Source organism: Sebastes umbrosus, chromosome 6 (genome assembly GCF_015220745.1).
Source record: "Sebastes umbrosus isolate fSebUmb1 chromosome 6, fSebUmb1.pri, whole genome shotgun sequence".
Taxonomy (NCBI): domain Eukaryota; kingdom Metazoa; phylum Chordata; class Actinopteri; order Perciformes; family Sebastidae; genus Sebastes; species Sebastes umbrosus.
The window spans coordinates 24,264,345-24,285,488 of NC_051274.1; the positions used below are offsets into that span (position 1 = coordinate 24,264,345).

Sequence of the window (21,144 nt, forward strand, 5' to 3'; positions counted from 1 at the left end):
GAAGTCTGAAGCACATGAATATATTTAGAATGACCTGAATATCTATTTGTAGTTCAGATTTATGTTTCTCTGAGGTGTTTTGAAGTAAATGAAGTGTATGTTTGCAAATGAGGAAAACAGTGGGACTCATACTGTGTGCTTCCATAATTGTGCCACTGATTACTCAGTGCTTTTCACTTATATATATACACTGTTAATAACAGTAAAGAACTGGCAGCAGGGTTGCCTTTATGTTACTGTAAAATTAACATTATTATACTTTCGCTGAAATTTACAGCTTTGTACTGTTAATGAAAAATATATAAATAAATAAATACAGTTTTTTTTTATTAATTTCACAGTATTTTACAGTTAATTTACTGATTAAAGAATCCTTAAATGGCTGTTTTTCTCCTTTCTTTTACATCATCTTACTGATAATGCACTATTTAGGTTGTATTTTTTACATACATTTTAATAAACATTATTTTTTTGCCTAGATGAATAGACTTAGCAGGTTACAGACATAGGAATAGTCACACTAAATACAATTAAAGGCACTTGTTAGGAAAAAGGCTATAATAGACTTGTTGACACTTTTCCCCAAAATGTGTGTCTCTAGCTGGCTACAAGCACAGAATGCAAACCAGAACAACATGTGAGTGAAGAACAATAAAGCTAATTCACTGATTTCATCCAATCATGTACAATGTACAAGCCTCACATGTGCAGATCAGGTCCCAGAATTAAAAAAATACTGCATGAAACTGTTACTGATGATACTTTAGACAGTTGATCAGCAGTAAAGTGCTGTTTTTTAAGAATGCATTATAGTTCAGTTAAAAAGTTTAACAGGTTTTCTTTTGTATTAACAGTAAAGCACTGTTTTTAGCAATAACAGGTTAATACTGTTGAAATCCTGCTGTAAATTAACAGCAGTTGTTTACAGTGTACGATCTCCTGCCGTTTCCAATAGCTTTATCTGTGTAAGTGTGTGTCCGCTGTGGCAGTTCACTGCCTCGCCTCTTTATTATAACAATAGGCTATCGAGCAAGGTCCATTAGCATTTGAAATGGCGTAGGGGGGGAAGGCGTAATAAAGAAACTGAGAGTGAGTTGAAATCACCTCTGCAGCTTCACACCTCCCTCGGGACGGTCCCACTGAAGGCTGCAGTGTATTGATCTCTGCATGGGGACACAAAGGAGTGAAATCAAGATTATAGATCTCACAGAAACAAGGACAACACATCTGAATGGAACAAGAAAAAAAAAAGAAGGCGAGAAAATTACGCAGCTATATTCGGCAACTGCGTCTGCTGTTGTTGCTCTGACTGACTGAAAGCACAGTGAGGAGAGAGGAGAGAGGAAGGAGAGGAAGAGGAGCACACCGCCTGGCGCACAGGAGCTGCAAACTGTGCGCGCTTTCATCCAACAACACATCAGCTTTTTTTTGTATTTGCCTTGTTAAAACCTGCTTTGTTAAATTAAAGAAGCGTGGAACGATGAAGATGAAGATGGAGCTCCCTCTTGGATGAGTCTGAGCGCACTTGAAGAAGAAGGATGCTGCTCTCATCAGGACCAGGAGGAGCAGGTGTATCCAGCCAAGAGGAGCGACGCACATGCAGCCATCGGACCACTACACCTGCATGCTCCAAAAGAAAAACCCTCATGCTCACATATGCTGCTGGTTAACGCGCTTCTTCCCATCATAATAACTGGATTTATTATATCTTGCAACTTAGTAACCATGGAGAATGTGATGGATGCACAGCTCATTTGGGAAATCCTGTAAAAGCAATCAAGGACTGCTCTGTTTGGAGCTTCTGCATCACTGAAAATCAAGCTTATCAAAGGACAAAAATCTAAATAACTGGATTTATTGTATCTTGCAACTTGGTAACCACCGTGGAGAATGTGATGGACGCACAGCTCCTTTGGGAAATCCTGTAAAAGCAATCAAGGACGGCTCTGTTTGGGGCTTCTGCTACACTGCTTCTTATCAAAGGACAAATATCATCATCAGCAAGGATGCCCGGATCACTTCTCTCCACGCAGTCTCTCTACATCCTGATGGAGGTGGTGATCGCTCTCGCCTCTGTGATCGGTAACGTGATGGTGGTCTGGGCGGTGAAGATTAACAAGTCTTTACGAGACAACACGTTTTGTTTCATCGTCTCCCTGGCTCTGGCGGATATTGCAGTGGGAGCCCTCGTCATCCCTTTAGCCATCACCATCAGCATCGGACTCCAAACTCACTTCTACAGCTGCCTGCTGGTGGCGTGCACCGTGCTGGTGCTGACGCAAAGTTCAATCCTGGCTCTGCTGGCCATCGCGATTGACCGCTACCTTAGGGTCAAGATCCCAACCAGGTAATGAAGGTTTCAGGGTTATTCTCACTGTCTGTGGGCCACGTGGGAATAAGATGTCAGCACATGGTGATACTGATGGTGTTGATGGGTTATTTCCTCTCATACACACACATGCAGCAGCAGCAGCTCATTCATTCTTGTTTCACTTCACAGGATGCCTCCATCCTGCAAGAATTTCCCAGTAAAATAACAGTAAAGAACTGGCAGCAGGGTTGCCTTTATGTTACTGTAAAATTAACATTATTATACTGTTGCTGAAATTTACAGCTTTGTACTGTTAATGAAAAATACAGTTGTTTTTTTATTAATTTCACAGTATTTTACTGTTAATTCACTGTTTAAAGATACATTATATAGCTGTTTTTCACCTTTCTTTTACATTATCTTACTGATAATGCACTATTTAGGTTGTATTTTTTACATACATTTTAATAAACATAATATTTTGCCTAGATTAATAGACTTAGCCGGTTACAGACATAGGAAGAGTCACACTAAATACAATTAAAGGCACTTGTAAGGAAAAAGGCTATAATAGACTTGTTCACACTTTTACCAAAATGTGTGTCTATAGCTGGCTACAAGCACAGAATGCAAACCAGAACAACATGTGAGAGAAGAACAATAAAGCTAATTCACTGATTTTACAATCATGTACAATGTACAAGCCTCACATGTGCAGATCAGGTCCCAGAATTAAAAAAATACTGCATGAAACTGTTACTGATGATACTTTAGACAGCTGATCAGCAGTAAAATGCTGTTTTTTAAGAATGCATTATAGTTCAGTTAAAAATGGCCTATGAGCATAATTTAACAGGTTTTCTTTTGTATTAACAGTAAAGCACTGTTTTTAGCAATAACAGGTTAATACTGTTGAAATCCTGCTGTAAATTAACAGCAATTGTTTACAGTGTGATAACGATGGTGTTGATGGTTTAGTTCCTCTCACACACACACAGGAGCAGCAGCAGCAGCAGCAGCTCATTAATTCCTCCATCCTGCCAGTCCCTGTATTTGCATATATAGATATGACTCAGTAGACATGACAGCTAACCAGAGCTTATCTGATCAACCAACAGCTTTAATTAGTCCCTCTGTCCTTCCAGATGTTAATAGATATGTAGGACAGTGACAGCACATTTAGAGGTGGAGGGTGGATTCAGGAAAAGTGTTTCTGGAGGGCACCAAAAGGTCAACATGTCCAATATCCCTCTTTGTAATTGATGCCACCATGTTTTATTTTAATCTTGCAAAGAAAAGACTGAGCGGTGGCGCTGAAAGGCTCAAAAGATAAGCTTATAGTAGAAGAGGGGGAAGTTATTGTCTGTGATAGCCTTGAATTTTAATTTCCTGTCTAAGTCTTCCAGGGTTACGATAGCAGTTTATCAGGAATTTTAGCTTTTTACTACTTAGTCTCATAAAACCATCCAAGCTTATATATATATATATATATATTAATGGTGTCTGCGACAACTTTTACATCCGATATATATATAATCCTTGTGTTATTTTAATCAGAAAACCTCTCACGAGGGAGCCGCTGCCACCACTCCCTTCCCACAACTTCTATTACGAGGGAGTATTTTCTCTTTTTGCCCCCCCACACTTCCTGCTGTTAGATTATTATCTGATCACTTCTGAGCAGACCGGCTCCCAGGCTCAGCGTGTGAATAATGATCTCCTCCTTGCCATGCTTCAGACACACAAACCCGATTTAGCACATGCATCCCTGATCGATACTAATCCGAGACATGGCAACGAGCTCAATTGCAGGATTTTGTTTGGCTTCAGGCTCCACTTCAGCAAAGGTCAGGTTATTGTAATGCTAATTTCTCCCTTGCAATTACTAGAACAGACGTCGTAAATATCAACCATTAGTAATCCGAAAGGGAGCGATCGCTGCTCTACACACTTTCTAACATGAGCCGGATCAGATAACTGTTTCCCTGCCTCCAGGCAAGTCTGAGTCTCTCTGTGTCGTTTCTTGTTCATAGGACAGCAGGGATAAGACTTTACAGCCTCTGCTCCTTCTTGTATACCTCCTGCTTCTTATCCATAAAACACTAAAAACAATGAAAAGGCCAAACGTGTTAAAGCCTGTTGTAGGATGCCAAGTCCTGCAGCTTGCACCATTGTAATAAATTAATAGATAATATTGAGCCTATTGTGAGAACTACTTCAGTTTTGCCCTGAACAAAAGAAGCAGGAAGCAGCAGTGCTGCAAAGGGCAAGGTTTGCTGATAAGGGTTTGCAGACATTGTCCGGTTCAAGTTAATATGTTCTCCAAGGAAATGTGTGTAACGTGTGTCCAGGGGCTTATGGTTTGAGTAACTCTTTCTTGTGAATCACACCTTTTTGTCAGCCCAAGGGCGCTGACAAAATGAAAAATGAAGTGAATAAGAAAGCATGCATGTCCTGCTCCAGCGCTGTGAGAGAAAGCGCTGACACGATACTGTGTTGTTTACAGGTACAAGCGGGTGGTGACCCCTCGGCGAGCGGGGGTGGCGGTGGTGATATGTTGGACGGTGGCCTTCATCGTGGGGCTCACCCCCATGCTAGGCTGGAACAACCTGAAGCGCCTCCAGCAGAACGGCTCCATCGACTCTGACCTCATCATCACCTGCCAATTTGAAAACGTCATCAGCATGGACTACATGGTCTATTTCAACTTCTTCGGCTGGGTGCTGCCGCCGCTGCTGGTCATGCTGGTCATCTACGCGGAGATCTTCTACGTGATCCATAAGCAGCTTAACAATAAGAAGTTCACCACCAGTCACGCGGACCCCAACAAGTACTATGACAAGGAGCTGAATCTGGCTAAATCGCTGGCGCTGGTTCTTTTTCTCTTCGCGGTCAGCTGGCTCCCCCTCCACATCATCAACTGCATCACACTCTTCTGCCCAGAGTGCGATAAGCCCATAGTCCTCCTCTACATCGCCATCCTGCTCACCCACGGCAACTCTGCCGTCAACCCAATTATCTACGCTTTCCGCATTAAGAAGTTCCGCTCGGCCTTCAGGAAAATCTGGCAGCAATACTTCTGCTGCAAAGACACACCAGCTCTGGAGATTCAGCCCAGCGACAGGAAAGAGATGCCCAATCCTGAGCCACAGCAGGCGACGCCACCACCACAGCCCCCTCAGAAGGAAATCCTAAAATCAGACCCACCATCACCAACACCAGAACAGCAGCCGCCTCCACCTGAGCAGCAGGAGCAGCAGGATCAGAGGACCGAACCGCCCCAGCAACCTAAAGAACATCCGCCCTTACTGGAGCAGAACACAGTCTAAGCCGAGGAACGGAGCTGATGGCTGGCTGAAAAAGTAATGATCAGTGCTCGAGCATTGGTACTCTCCTCATTTGAATGTAGTCTAACGAGGAGCACGAAGCGCTACGATGCTGTGAGGTGACTCGGATCATAAATCCAAAATATTGGAAGATCATATACAGTACCTTTACTCAGGAGGAGTGGACTCACTGAAAGGTTGGACAGAGCAAAAAAAAACAGAATAAAAGGGTATCTGTTAGGGCTGGGTATCGATACTTGTTACCTTTTTAGGTATCGACTGAAATAACGCAGTACCAACTTCTCCAGTCAAAATCATACCTGCTTTTAATCCTTTTTATACCCAGATCGAGAAAAAAATGACTATTTGATCGCAGCCAATCAATGCAAGCTTTCTTCGATTTCATGCGACGTGTGATTGGCCCACTACCGTCAACCCATGCAGCCGGGATTGCCTCCACACGGCTCCCAACATGGAGATATCTGAGCCGGTGGCTTGCAGCTAACGGGGCTAACAGCGTGAAAAGTGCTAACAATGGCTGACAGAGCTAACACTGTAAACCTGAGGGGGAACTGGAGGGTGGGAGTTACATTTTCACGACAATGCCATCCCACCACCGTGGGTCGGGGCGACGCTATCAACGGTAACCGCGCTGCAGAGCGGTGGCGATTAGCTAGCCAGTGGGACAAACACATATATCTTCCATTCACACAGACGGGTTTCGAATGAAGTACTCTTGTTATCTGTATCACCTTAAGGGTACTGGTATTGGTACTGCTATTGTATTTTTTTAAAACGATACCCAGCCCTAGTGTCTATTAATTTGCAATAATGAAAGACTTTTTGACAGTGACTCTCTATCTTAGTACCAGACTGAAGACATTAAGCTTTAACTGTTGTTCATTATGGTCAAACAAACAGTTGTTGTGAACATTACAAAATGTGCAATATAAGTTATTGTGGTATCAGATTATCATATGTCATAACTTGCCGTAGAATGAAAGTTTATACGTTGAATAGAGCAGGTTAATTTTACTACTGTAGTACTGTGTGTATGTTTTAACAGTGGCTGAAGAATATGAATGTAATAATGTAAATATTACAGCAAGCACAGCTTTGAACGCTCATCTCTTCTTCAGGGTCTTAAATCGCACAACATTGGTAGAGCAAGTGGCACTATGGGAGAGATTTTTAGCAGCGTTGAGGTGTGTTTGCTGATTGAAGGGTTTTGTAATCCGTTAACTCTTCTCCACTAGAGCTGAGTCCCTCTGTGGATCCAGCAACTCTGATCCATTACTGTGGAGATGGACGGGGATAAGGAACAAGCAGCTGGAGGGAAAAGGAGGTTTTAACCTTTTAGAAGCTGCATGCGTGCAGGAGATTCGCGGCTGCAGGACGACAGCTACTCATGGGGGAGAAAGACAAGATGCACTTAAAGCTCATGTTTATCCAGCCTCCCTGCCAGCTGGGGGTGTTAGCTGGGTTTCCCTTTTTTTTTTCTCGCTACATGGACTGATGATAACAACGTACCACTAGGAACAGTGGCTTCCATGGCCTTATTCAGTAATGTATTTAGTATGGACTGGACTGGAACCTGAAGATTGTGAGTATCTTAACTACACTGTAAGCTCAACATTTACTGGTGCATCTGTAGATTAGTAAGTGACATAAAAACACTGTATGAGAATGTAAAGTAATTCTGTTTTGTCTCTTGTAAAGACTCAGAGCTCTGGCCAGGACACATTTCACTGATGTTCTCCTAAGTGGGTGACAATCTCTTATATAAGTTAAAACATTTTCTATTGCAGTCTTGACAAACATCTCCGGGGCTCTAGCAGGCAGTGAACATTTTGATGCTCGGATAGCCAAGAAAATACAAACCGTAATGCAATCCACACCACCTGTAACTTGGTTTGAAGTGTATTGGCCAGGTGGACTGTACATAACACACACTTGAGGAAAAAAGAACAATGAATAAATGTGTAATATAATGTGCTTAATGATATTTCCAACCCATGTTTACAGTATGGATTCCAATAGAATAGTGAAACATGCATATTTGTGATATTATTATGTTATTTCATAGCTTCATGAATGACCTCTGGTGCAAATGTGACTATACTAAAAATTTGCAACAGTAAATATGTTTTGAAGTAAACGCCCAGATTCCGTTTTCTATTAACATAATGAGGAAATATCAAGTTGCAAAAGTGTTGATACTGAACGTACCAGAAAAATATTCACTGACAATCTATGTAATTGTTTTTTTCGCCAAAATATCAATACGGCAAAACAACATCTGCTCCTAGTGACTACTGCATTATTAATGGTTATGTTTAGACAACACTTTGGATAAGGTAAAGGAAAGATCAAGGTCTTTGTTTAATACAGAAAAAGCCAGCAGCTACTTGAGACATGAGACACAAAGTGATTTGCAGCATTGAACTGAAACCACAGTCTTCCTCGAACCTTAACCATGCTTTTCTCGCCTAAACCAAACCACAGACTTTGGTGTCGAAAGTCAGAGCTTTGAACGCTCACCATCCACCACATCCCTGCGACTTTGGTGCAGTAGACAAATACATCTTTGGTTTTCTGGCCCGCAAATGTAGTGTTTGTTTGTCTCACTGCTCTCATCTTTGTTTCCATCAGAAGCAGGCCGCTATTTGGAGTTGTCCACTAATCTAAACTAGTGAGACCATCTTGCGATTGGATCCCACCAGTTGCAACGCCAAATCGGGCAAGGGGCGTTAAGTGGCCCTCCCTAGTTCCTGCCCCCCCCCTCCCCTACTAAGGACCACACGCATCTTTTAACCTTAATTTTGATCTGAACTACTCACCCGTGATGTTTCATGGCTGCATCTTGCACGATTACGACGCCATCGCAGTGACAAAATCTGTCCACAGAATATAAACACCTGACAAAGTAGTCAAAACCGCCTCTAGTTTTAGTTCCCGCTACAGTAGGTGTCTCCACACACACAGACTCACAAGGGGAAAACCATACAGCGTCGCTGTTGCGGTTGGTAAAGAGTGAGCGAATATTGGACTAATATTCATCAGATGGCCATTAGCACGACTCCAAATGAATGCTAATGCTAATCTAACTGCTGGTTGTTTAAATAAGCAGCTGTTTGCTAACAATTTTGGCATATTAACTTAAAGGAGATAATATCTCAGTTTGTTGCGTTTCCCAGAAATTCCCCCCCCCAAAAAAACAAAAACAAAACATTGTTTCAGGTTTAAAGGTTGGCGCCAACTGCCGTTATCAATCTGTTCCTTCCTCACATAAAGTCAGCACTTCCTAACTGAGAATACACTCAAGTACAGCCACCCACAGGGGATGTATTTAGTTGTTTTCTTAAAGAATGATAAATATGTTATTTTCTACTTATTCACTCCTCTCGACGAGTCACCACTTCCTCAGTTGTAATTATTCCACTGCAAACAGCACTTTCAACCGCGGATATCTCAACTTTCTATTGGTATCTTGCTTGGCGGCGCTGTCAGAATTCTCATTACCGACGCAATAATGCAGCGAGTGGCTCTTAGATAACAGTGGAGAGTTGTCGCCGCTCTGACAACTCATTTTTCCTCTCAGTGAATGAGTTCCTTTGATATTTGGTGCCGTCTAAAGTTCCTGAAAAAACCATGTAATCCTAGTGAGGACTGCTCACTCTGCTGTGTCTGCAGCAGATTCACTTCAGTCTCCTCTTTCAGATAGAAGTTGTCCAGAATCCATAAAATTAACAAGACGTGTGCACACTTTCATGTGATATTGTTATGCTGAACAGAAAGCTTATAAATCAATAGCCTGATTCAATATTAGGCATGTTTTACATACGGTGTAGCACTTATAATTTAGTCTCGGAGGCTATTCTTATCATGTTGGCTTGGTTTCCTGAGCAAAGATGCTGAGTTTCAGGGAAGGATTGAATATCAAGTCGAAGGAGACTTCAGATAAGAACTACAAATAAGAGGAAAGGAAATACTGGAGCTTTGTGTTTCCAATGGAGCAGCAGAGGTGACCTTTCCCTGCAGCAACCTAGTGTCCTTGGGGTTAATGTCTCCTTGCTAACCGCAGAGTGGCCTCTCCTTCCCATTCTCATTCTGCAGTAAAACCAGGGTCAGGGTGTATCAACATTGTATTCGATGTTGTGACACATTTGCTATTACATTTCGAGTCAGTAAATGGCTTGGTGCACATTTGCAAGGGAAATTCCCAAGAAAGGTGAATTGATGTGTTTGGGAATCAAAAGCAAACAGAGTGTTGTAATAACAAGAGAGAAACACTTCTGTACCTGCACTTGTCCCCTCTGGTGAAATGCACCTTTTTGTATCAATATTACTTCAGAATGGTTTGTTTCAACCATTTTTCAGGTCAATATTTAGCTCTTAGCTGGAGATCTAACCGACACTGACCCTTCCAATCCCCCAAAGACGCCCTGTACTTCCACCAGGGCAGGCTGAGGGAAAAAATGCATCGCATGATGATTTTTATGTCCCATGCAGAAAAGGTCTTCTTCCATTAAAAATGGAGGAGCAGTTTGATCTACCTGGGCTCTGATCAGGCGTCATGAATAAGCAAGCGCGTTGTGCCCCTCGGTGCCACTGCACAACAGGAAACAAGGCTCCTTGTCATAACACTTTATACAGTATACCATCACAACATCTGTCCTATAGGGAACAGCTGTAACAGCTCCACACAGAGCTTTGAAGGATGAAGGAAGGATAACAGAAAGGAAGCACTGCAGTATGAGGGTGTTATACAGTACAGATAAAATATCCAGCAACACATACAGTCGATTGTTGGCACTCTTCTGCTCATGTGATTTCACCAGAACGCAATCAGTCGTAAAAACAAGGCCACCAATTCTGCCTTTGCTGAGGGAGCATCTGTGTCAGACTCATCTGCGTTATGATTCAGCAATGTGTGGAACATCAATTCATAGTTGGCATCGCAGCTAATGCGAGGCTGCGTCCAAACTGATGTGCAAAAATAATAAATAGTGCATGCACAATGGCAGCAGATGGAAAATTTGCATGCAGTAACAACTGGGCACGGTCTGTTAAGTTGTGATGGTATGAAATGTGTGTTAGATAAACAGCTGCGATACAGCAAAGCAATTACAACGAGCAGATTAACTGCCATCTTCTTTAGCTGTGGATTTAACCTAAAGGTGCTGTAACAGAAAAAAATATCAATTGTGTTCCTTCACAAACGGATTCATCCCACTCAGTGAACCTCTCAGAAACCGCATGTGAGAAAACCCTTCAATAAAACAGCATTAGGGTGCCTGCAAATAAAACAAACTCATTTCCCAGAACAATGAATTATTCACCAAACAGGCTTACAAAATTAGAACAACATCAATATTTTATCTCCCTTTTTTTTTTATCAAATCTCTGCCTCAGGACGTATTTTTGATAAAAAGCCTTGAAGAAAGGTTGTAAAATGTGTACGGGGAGATTGGCTCCAGTGTGAACCCTGACTAAAGAGAATAAATGGTTCAAGATTTCATTTGAAAAATAAGTTTTTATGGAGCAGAGATGGTTTCACGCTTTGTTTAGTAATTCACTTGCCTCGGTAAAAGAGAGGTTTTCCTTTATACAGTACTGGCTGTTAAAGCTTGATGCTGCATTTCTCCACACCAGAGCTCTATTTTTAACTCTTGTTTGGCATCAGTGACGGTCCTCCTTATGACAGACTGCCACCTGCTGGTAAACTGGTATGTTTGCTTACAACAGAGCAGCAGGAGTACTCAGTGTTGATCTGGCTCTCTGGTGGAGAGTACCAAAGTCACATCTGGTTCCTTCATTAAGCTTTTCCCACAGGTCCTGATGGCCCTTTCAGTGTCCTTAGACTTTTATTTCAAATCTTCTGATGGCATCTTCAAAGACCCGCTTGGTTGATTAATATCCTGAAGACATAATAGGGATAAAAGAGCCAAAACAAAACCCCCCCGCTGCATGCATTTGCACATTGGATTAAATACACAATTCAGCCACATGGTGCTCAGAAGCAACGTGAAGCCACAAGATGATACATTTCAATCATTTTCCTCAATAACTGAATAATGTGCAGATTTAAGCACCACATTATAACCATTGTTCTTCAGCGTTAAGAAAAACATGCTTAGATTGAAGTTGAGAAGTTGGACCATACAATTCTGTAAAGTAAAAACCAGCCAATTAGATTGTTGTCAGGTGTTATGAGTCACTATAAGCCCCATAGATGTGGCTACTACTACACCCACTAGTAGGTTTTATCGTCTATTCACATGGTAGATCACCAAAGGTGCTGTAATACAGATATGTGATATGTGAAACTCCATAACTGGGGGAAGTCGGGGATGATGAATGGGATAAACTGGAGTTTATATCCTGTGTGAAACCAACAATGTGTCGTTGCTGCAGTTAAACAGAATGCACAGTAGAGTTTGCAAGATAGTTTATCATCTATTTTTATCATAAACCAGCATTTTTCTTCTATCGTTCTAGATTGGTGAACATAACACAGTTGTTTGAAGTTGTTTGATTATCTCACAGAGATCCTAAAGGTATGATCCCAAATCCACATACGATCACCCACACACTGTCATTGTGCCAACATGATGTTTCTTTCATGAACTTCAGTCTAATGTACCTACAGGCAGTGATGGAAGAAGTATTCTGATGTTACAGATCTTAAATTAGAAATACTACATTACACTTTTGCAAGTAAAGGTTAAAGTCCTGCATTCAAAATCGTACTTAAGTAAAAGTATTAACATCAAAATATACTTGAAGTACCAAAAGTGAAAGTACTCATTATGCAGAATGGCCAAAATATTCTAGACAGTCGGATTCAAACCCGGACCGCTGCATTAAGGACTCAGCCTTAGTAAATGGGGTACCCGCTCTACAAGCTACCAGGTCGCCCCTCTGATAGATACTTTAATTGGAAAAGAGTTGGCAACACTTGGCCAGGTTTTCCAGTAGGATCATTTAATTTTAAAATCTAGTGTACTCTTGCTAGTTTCTCAGCATTGCTGACCCGACCTTTAATGTGTTCATCGCTTTAATGTTGCAGCTGGTAAAGGTGGCGCTAATTGTAATTACTTTACATACTGCTGGGTAGTTTAACGTCAAATAATACATAATAATTTATTAGTTGATTTATATTTTGTATTAATAATCTAAATCTGTAAAGTAACTAAAGCTGTCAAATAAATGTATTGGACTAAAAAGTACAATATTTGCCTCCAAAATGTGTAGAAGTATAACGTATAGCATAAAGTGTAAATTAGGGCTGGGAAATATGATGATATATATTGTCAAGATGATATAAAAATATCTATTGTTTATATTTTTTTGGCCTATGTTTATTTCTTTTTTCTCTATAATTTCACTTAAACCTGTTCATTTTGCATTAAAGTAGTTAAAATGAGAAAATACTCATTCACACTTAATTCACACAGGAGTATAAAAAAATAGGCTTTATCATGTGGTTATTTCATATAGAATATTTATTATTATATTACCAGGAAACATGCTATATCGTGATATATACAGACGTAGGCAAAGTTGTTGGTAACGTTCCGTTAAAGAGAGAAAAACCCACAATGGTCACTGAAATAACTTGAAACTGACAAAAGTAATAATAAATAAAAATTTACTGAAAATGAACTAATGAAAATCAGATATTGTTTTTGAATTGTGGTTCAACAGAATCATTTTAAAAAACAAACTAATGAAACTGGCCAGGACAAAAATGATGGTACCCCTAGAAAAGATGTAAAATAATGTGACCATAGGGACATGTTAAACTAAGGTGTGTCCTGTAATTAGCATCACAGGTATCTTCAAACTTGTAATCAGTCAGTCTGCCTATTTAAAGGGTGAAAAGTAGTCACTGTGCTGTTTGGTATCATGGTGTGTACCACACTGAACATGGACCACAGAAAGCTAAGGAGAGAGTTGTCTCAGGAGATCAGAAAGAACATTATAGACCTTCATGTTAAAGGTAAAGGCTATAAGACCATCTCCAAGCAGCTTGATGTTCCTGTGACTACAGCTGCACATATTATTCAGAAGTTTAAGGTCCATGGGACTGTAGCCTACCTCCCTGGACGTGGCCGCAAGGGGAAAATTGATGACATATTGAAGAGACGGATAATATGAATGGTAACCAAAGAGCCCAGAACAACTTCCAAAGAGATTAGAGGTGAACTCCAAGGTCAAGGTACATCAGTGTCAGATCGCACCATCCGTCACTGTTTGAGCCAAAGTGGACTTAATGGAAGACAACCGAGGAGGACACCAAATCATAAAAAAGCGAGACTGGAATTTTCCAAAATGCATATTGACAAGCCACAAAGCTTCTGGGAGAATGTCCTTTGGACAGATGAGACAAAACTGGAGCTTTTTGGCAAGTCACATCAGCTCTATGTTCACAGACGCAAAAATGAAGCATCCAAAGAAAAGAACACTGTACCTAATGTGAAACATGGAGGAGGCTCGGTTATGTTATGGGGCTGCTTTGCTGCATCTGGCACAGGGTGTCTTGAATCTGTGCAGGGTGCAATGAAATCTCAAGACTATCAAGGCATTCTGGAGCGAAATGTGCTGCCCAGTGTCAGAAAGCTTGGTCTCAGTTGCAGGTCATGGGTCCTCAAACAGGATAATGACCCAAAACACAGCTAAAAACACCCAAGAATGGCTAAGAACAAAACATTGGACTATTCTGAAGTGGCCTTCTATGAGCCCTGATCTAAATCCTATTGAACATCTGTGGAAGGAGCTGAAACATGCAGTCTGGAGAAGGCACCCTTCAAACCTGAGACAGCTGGAGCAGTTTGCTCACGAGGAGTGGGCCAACATACCTGTCGACAGGTGCAGAAGTCTCATTGAGAGTTACAGAAATCACTTGATTGCAGTGATTGCCTCAAAAGGTTGTGCAACAAAATATTAAGTTAATGTTACCATCATTTTTGTCTAGGCCAGTTTCATTAGTTTGTTTTTTTTAAATGATTCTGCTGAACCATAATTCAAAAACAATATCTGATTTTCATTAGTTAATTTTCAGTGAATTTTTATTTATTATTACTTTTGTCAGTTTCAAGTTATTTCAGTGACCATTGTGGGTTTTTCTCTCTTTAACGGAACGTTACCAACAACTTTGCCTACGTCTGTATCGTTATCAAGATATGAAATGACGTATATCGTGATAAAAGATTGTGGCCGTATCGCCCAGCCCTAATGTAAAGTACAAGTACCTCAAAAAATTGGGTTTAAGCATAGTTCTTGAGTAAATGTACTTAATTACATTCCACCACTGCTTACAGGATAAATATAGTTCAGTGTCTTTTTTTTATCGTGCATTCCTCAGACGTTTTAAACAGGTTGTTAAAATGCTTTGCTTGAGATGTTATGCTAGATCTACTGCTGTCCGTTTCAGTGATACAGGCCGAGTCATCGGCAAATGCATAACCACTAACAGTAATGTCAGGGTTTGAGTTCTGTTGCTGCATTACGGGAAAATGATGCAGTGTGTGCACAATGATCTGGACTTTTGCCCTGGAGGGAATAGTTGACTTTTTCCTAGGCCACGCAAGTTCAAACTCCGGCAACACCGCATACGTACGGTAACAGAGAGCTCAAACCCCAGCAAACACACATCAAACGGGGGGATAATTGCCTGCCTCAACAAGTCTGAACCAAAGTGTGCCGAGGCAGCTGAAGTGCTGAGCCTGACTCACTTTCCGCCTGCTATCAGCTGCTTGTCCTTTATCAGGAAGGGGAAATTCCCTTTTCCCATTTTCTGAGACGGTGGCTTTAAAAACCTGGACTTCATTCACCATACGTGACTCTTTATTATGACACAAAATGCCGATCTGTAACCAAGCACTTTTTTGTTTTGGTTTACAGGCCCTCACAGTTCATTGTGGCAGATTTGGAAAACAACTCTTTAAAAAGGCGTTGCTCCATATGCAGTTAAACCAGCAATAATAATATTTGGTGCAATCAGCGCTCCCACCGTGGCCCATGTAATGCTGTCACTCCCTTGTGGCTGTGCTTTGGATGGCAGAGGAAGGAACGCCCGTAAAGGCCGCTGCTTATGACTGGCAGTAATTAGCTTTTAACGGTGGTGGTGAAAGAAGGCTGTCCATAAAGTCAACACAACTCCGCCTGCCTGGACTTGCTCTGCAGTGGCAGCCCACGCCTCTGCAGTCAGTCTACCCTCGTGCATGGCTCTGGGCCAAACCCGCCTTCTGCTTTTTAGTGATATTATATAATTACAAATTGTCAACAGTATCATTTAAAATGATACCTCTTCCCTGGGGTGGCCTTATAGGGGGTTCAGGCGCCGACCATGAACCACAACGTCCCAATCTCTGTTGTATGTCATCTCACAATCTTCCTGTCATCTATCTACTGTCAATAGCTGATAAAGTCAGAGAATGCCTTTAAAGGAACAGTGTGTAACATTTTGGGGGATCTATTAGCAGAAATGGAATATAATATTCATAACTATATTTTCATTAGTGTATAATCACCTGAAACTAAGAATCATTGTGTTTTTCGTTAGCTTAGAATGAGCCGTTTATATCTACATGGGGAGCGGATCCTCTTAACAGAGTCCGCCTTGTTGCTCCGCCATGTTTCTACAGTAGCCCAGAACGGACAAACCAAACACTGGCTCTAGAGAGAACCTTTTACATTTTTACGTTACCTGAAGGCCACCGTAGTTCTTCTGTTGCTCCTAAAGTAGTGTTATTATGGTAAGGATGACCTCTGAGCGAGGCGAACGACATTACCGCAGTCTTGGAAAGGGAGGAGTGAGCGGAGGGGTACTCATTTGGTTGCAATCTGCAACCGCACCACTAGATGCCACCAAATCCTACACATTGTCCCCTTTTAGTATACAGTATATGTGTATCCCCTCAATTTCTTCTGTCCAAGTTTGTAATAGTTTTGAATTTTAAATTAGTTTTTATTTTATTTTAATCTTGACTTTTTTCAATTTCATTTTAGTTTGGTTTTAGTTCGTTCTCAGAGTGTGTTTCCTAGTTTTAGTTTAGTTTCAGTTTTTAAAAAAGGTTTAGTTTTAGTTTTAGCCTGGAAAAGTCTGTTCAGTTTCCGTGGTTCAATGTCAGAGAGTTGATGGAAATTCAAGCTACCTCCTTTTTTTGGTAGTGATATTTTATAGCTAAAAACTTCAACTGAAATGAATTTATGTTCATTTTTATTTTATTTTTATTAATTTTAACCATGAAATATAGTTTGTTCTGTTTTATTTTTTCTTACAAGATTTCATTTTTATTTAGTTTCAGTTTACTAAAAATATTTTACACTGCTTATTTTCATTTTAGTTTTAATTTTAATTTACTATAATAACCCTGCTTCTGTCATGGAAATTTCCCACACAGGTGAACCATGTGCACAACTAAGACGATATGTTTGGTTCTCATAAAAACACAAGTTACTCAACAAACCACCAGGAGTGTTATAATCATGTATGTATCCATACAGTCATTGCAAAACATCTGTACAAATGTTCCCAGGACTTTCTGTCATATCCTGTTGTACTCATCAGTAAGTGTCCCAATCCTGTTGAGTGCCTGAACGGGAACACAGGATATGTGCATTTTTTGGTGTGCGGTTGCCACCAAGGACTCGATGCCGGAGCAAAGGGAAAGAAAGCAATGATAAGCAGTAATGGTTTATGTGACATGCACTTTTTAACAGCTTTGATCAACTTAACATGGCAGCGTGCTTTGATCGCTGGCAGCGTGGTGGAACATCACTTCCCCACATCAAGACTGAGAAAAAAAAGTTGTTTGTCTGCTAATGTGAGCCAGATGAAGTCTTAAAGTTTCAAAAAGAATAAGATGAACACAACTGTTATCTACTTTTAGTTTTGTTTGTGTATTTAGTGTCACAGTAGCAGCAGACTGTGACAGTCATCTTGGAGTGACCTACTTTAACCTAACTCAGTATTTTGCTTTGTTCATCCTGGGCTTGATGTGACATGGTTGACTCATCACTGTGAGGATCATTATTATCACTATTAATACCCTTTCAGCATCTGAAAGTATTATAATAATGCATCTAAAAGTGTTTGAAAATATTTCTGCTATTTGTATGACTCTGAATAGGAATCCATCTTATCCATCTCACAGTCTTTATTGCTGATTATTAGATTGTTACGTTGAACTCTTGTATGAACAAGTGTAGGCAGTTGGCACTGTAAGCAACACATATTCCCAAAGGTGACTAATAGTCTAGATTGTGATAGTGTGTTTTGTTGAAGCAGAAGTAAACCCTCCAGGGAGACATGAGTCAAAGCTGTGGCCTCTTGTGCTCCTACTGTCCCATTCATATGACTGTACACAACTTTATGGCATCTGTTTAACGTTTGTTCATGGAATTATTTCTGTCTAACTTATCATGCTGACTTATGACTCATTACAGACGGGCTGATATATGAGTGACACTCGAGGGCTCGGAGGGCGCAGACACGGTTTCCGCCCTGGCGATTGCTTGTTTTGATCAGTTCCTGTTTTGGTTGTCATAAGTTTGGTTTGTTGTGCTCCGAGGATCTCTGTGTGCCAATTTTGCCCACAAGCATGCATAGTATCCTGACCAATTAAAAAGGGTTACAAATATTCAGACAATACATTAGACATGGTGTTCACTGTTTTAGTTTCATTGTTATTGTAATAATGAAGGGAACGACCAAAAATAAACCAAAGGAAACCGAGGCAAAGTTCTTGAAAAGCCAAAATAAACTGTTTAGTGGGGTATAAAAACAAAGCTATTCCCAGAATAAGTGCAGACTCAGCGGGGGCTGGGTAAAGTACCTGGACGTGGTGATGGGGTAACGCTGCCTCCACATCAAACACAGTGACGGCCCTGTGTGTTGCACAGTCTCTGTGTCGCACCGCAAAGTCAACAAGCCAGTCGTCATAAAACACGACGCAGCAGAACGAGGAAGCTTGCCAAGGAACCACATCAACTGTGGCAGACAGGAAGTGATTTTTGCATTTATAACTGCCTGCTAGAAACATACCATAAGACATAAACAGTTTGCTTTAACAAGGGTAGGGTAGAAACTAAACAGGGCATGTCACAATTAAGGACAAAGTTGCAAAAGTTGCTGAGCTGTAAACACTGAAGAATCTAGACCAGTTTAAGGACATCAGGGAATAAAACATGCTGAGTTTGTTTGAGAACAAAGTGCTTCATATATATGAAGCTCCGCACATGATCCATATTTTCACCCTGAGCTATTAATGACCTTAACAAGTCTGGGACATGCAATAGAGAGGATTTTGATGTATTCTGCAGCTCCAGAAAAAAACAGGGAAGAGGTCACAAATGACGACTTTTTGACATTTCTGTTGTTGCATGTTAAACCTAATCATAAAGGTCCCGCCCACGTGAGCTGTGAGGGTCTCGCTGCCCTGCTATGATATTATCCAGCTCTCTGATGACGCAGTTGGCCACCTCATACGGTCGTGGCAGTGTGTGTCAACAGGCTGTGCTGTGATTGAGGGTAATTTTGGGAAGTATGCCACACAGAAAAAAATGTGTGTTTTTCGAGGGTTCTGTGCCAGACGTCTTTTTGGAAGCAAAGTGGCGAAACCGAATGAGATGTGGCATTTGTTAAAATGCATGGAGCCGTTTTCATTAAGCCTTTGACGCCATGTGAAATCAGTGGCAGATGTTTTCAAAGGAGGCCCGGGGATCCACTGAGGAGCCACATATAAACAGAAATAACCTTATGATTGAAAAAATACTGCATCAAATGAAAGAGGGCTTTCAGAGCAGCTTTAGTCTGAATGAAACGTAATCCATGTGGCCAAAAATATATGTACAATATGAATGTGTGTTATGTAACTACTCTGTAGCTGGTATTCTGTATTTTGTGTGTTAAAGAACCAGTGTGTAACATTTCGGGTGATCTATTGGCAGAAATGGAATATTAATAAGTATGTTTTCTTTAGTATGTAATCACATGGAAATAAGAATTGTGTTTTTGTTAAAGATTGAGCCATTTACACACATACGGAGCAAGTCCGCCATGTTTCTACAGTAGCCCAGAACGGACAAACCTATCACTGTTAACATTTCCTGCTTGGGCCAGAGTCGATTCTGTTACTCGCTCTGGAGTTAACCGCCGTCACTCCACTCAACGTGTTCTAATATGACGGTTCATATGATATCTTACGAAAAGTTATTCCTCATTTTTCGTTTGTTTCCTACGAATGTTCAGCAACACGTGACAACATCCGCTCGTTACATGCATAGCGTCTTTTCAAAATAAACTTCTGTCTTCACAGCAAACAACTTCCTTATGTTTAGGCAAGAAAGCTACTTCGTTAGGTTTAGGAAAAGATCGTGGTTTGTCTTAAAATAACTCCGGAAGTGGTGTAACTTAAGTACGGAATTTATGTGACAACTAAATCAACGTTGACTTCTGGTTTCTGGTTCTCCTGGGTGAAAGTCCGGTATCTTCTGACCCTTCACCCAACCTCCTCCCTACGCAGCATTTGCCTCTCATATACCCTGGTTCACACTTACGTTAATTACACACAAATTCATTCATTGGGCTATAAACAAATTACAGTGCGTTACTTTTCGTAGGTATTGCCACAAACAGTGTATGAGAACAGCCTGCTCCACTCAGCCGCCAGGAAACAAGACACGGGAACTTCTGTTGGTCTTGAGGAGCTGCAGCATTTATTTCTGCACAAACTGCAACTTCCACTGAACTTTCACTTGATATTCCCAGAGCTAAACTAACTCTGTCTTCTGCTCCACTCGCTCACTTGTTCGTTCACACACATTCGCCGCCGCTCTCTCTCCCTCTGATGCTTCACCACTCACTTCCCACGTTCACAGACACTCTACACACTGGCTCTGCTATTCTCCAAATGACCTACGCTACTCAACTGGCTCTAGAGAGGGCCTTTCATGTTTTCACATCAGCCACCGTAGTTCTTCTACATGCTTGGCACACGGGAGAGGCAGCAAACAGCAACATCACCGCTAGATTCCGCCAGATGTACCTTTAACCAAATGTCTTTTATAAATATCAGTACCACTGAAAACAAAGGGTATTTTTCAGTTCAAGTGGAAATACACTCAGTGTTTTCCAGGAACAATGTGTTGGGTTTATTACGTAGAATAGCGTGTGAATAATGTGCAAATAAAGTGAGAGTCAGCAAAAAGCAACGAGCATAATAAAACAAAGGAAATTGACATTTTTGAATCCCCCTTACAAACAAATCCTGTCAGTATCATTGTTAAAATCTGGAGAGGTATGTGTGTTATCAAGACTGGGATTACTGATCTAACTGTACAAAAAATATGCATTGTCATGCCTGCTGCTCTCCGTGGCAAAATCATATCAAACAACAGGAATAATACAAGAACAAAGAGGAAGTATTAATAAAGAGAGGATATGACAGAATATTTTAGACACGTCAACAATAAGCCAGAAAATGGTGGGTGAATGAC

At 41.0% G+C, this 21,144-nt stretch overlaps 1 protein-coding gene across 1 annotated transcript; it reads left to right on the forward strand.

Moving 5' to 3' along the window:
• The first annotated feature begins 1,033 nt into the window (after positions 1-1,033).
• Positions 1,034-7,795, forward strand: adora1b (adenosine A1 receptor b). Its single transcript, XM_037773910.1, has 2 exons — positions 1,034-2,347; positions 4,818-7,795. The coding sequence occupies exons 1-2, from the start codon at positions 2,007-2,009 to the stop codon at positions 5,638-5,640; spliced, it is 1,164 nt and encodes a 387-aa protein (XP_037629838.1). The 5' UTR covers positions 1,034-2,006; the 3' UTR covers positions 5,641-7,795.
• Positions 7,796-21,144: the final 13,349 nt, after the last annotated feature.

Excerpts from the sequence above, each read along its gene's own strand:
- adora1b (XM_037773910.1), top strand. The coding sequence starts at position 2,007 with ATGCCCGGATCACTTCTCTCCACGCAGTCTCTCTACATCCTGATGGAG. Across the intron at positions 2,348-4,817 it reads AGGGTCAAGATCCCAACCAG|GTACAAGCGGGTGGTGACCC; the intron begins GTAATGAAGGTT and ends TGTTGTTTACAG.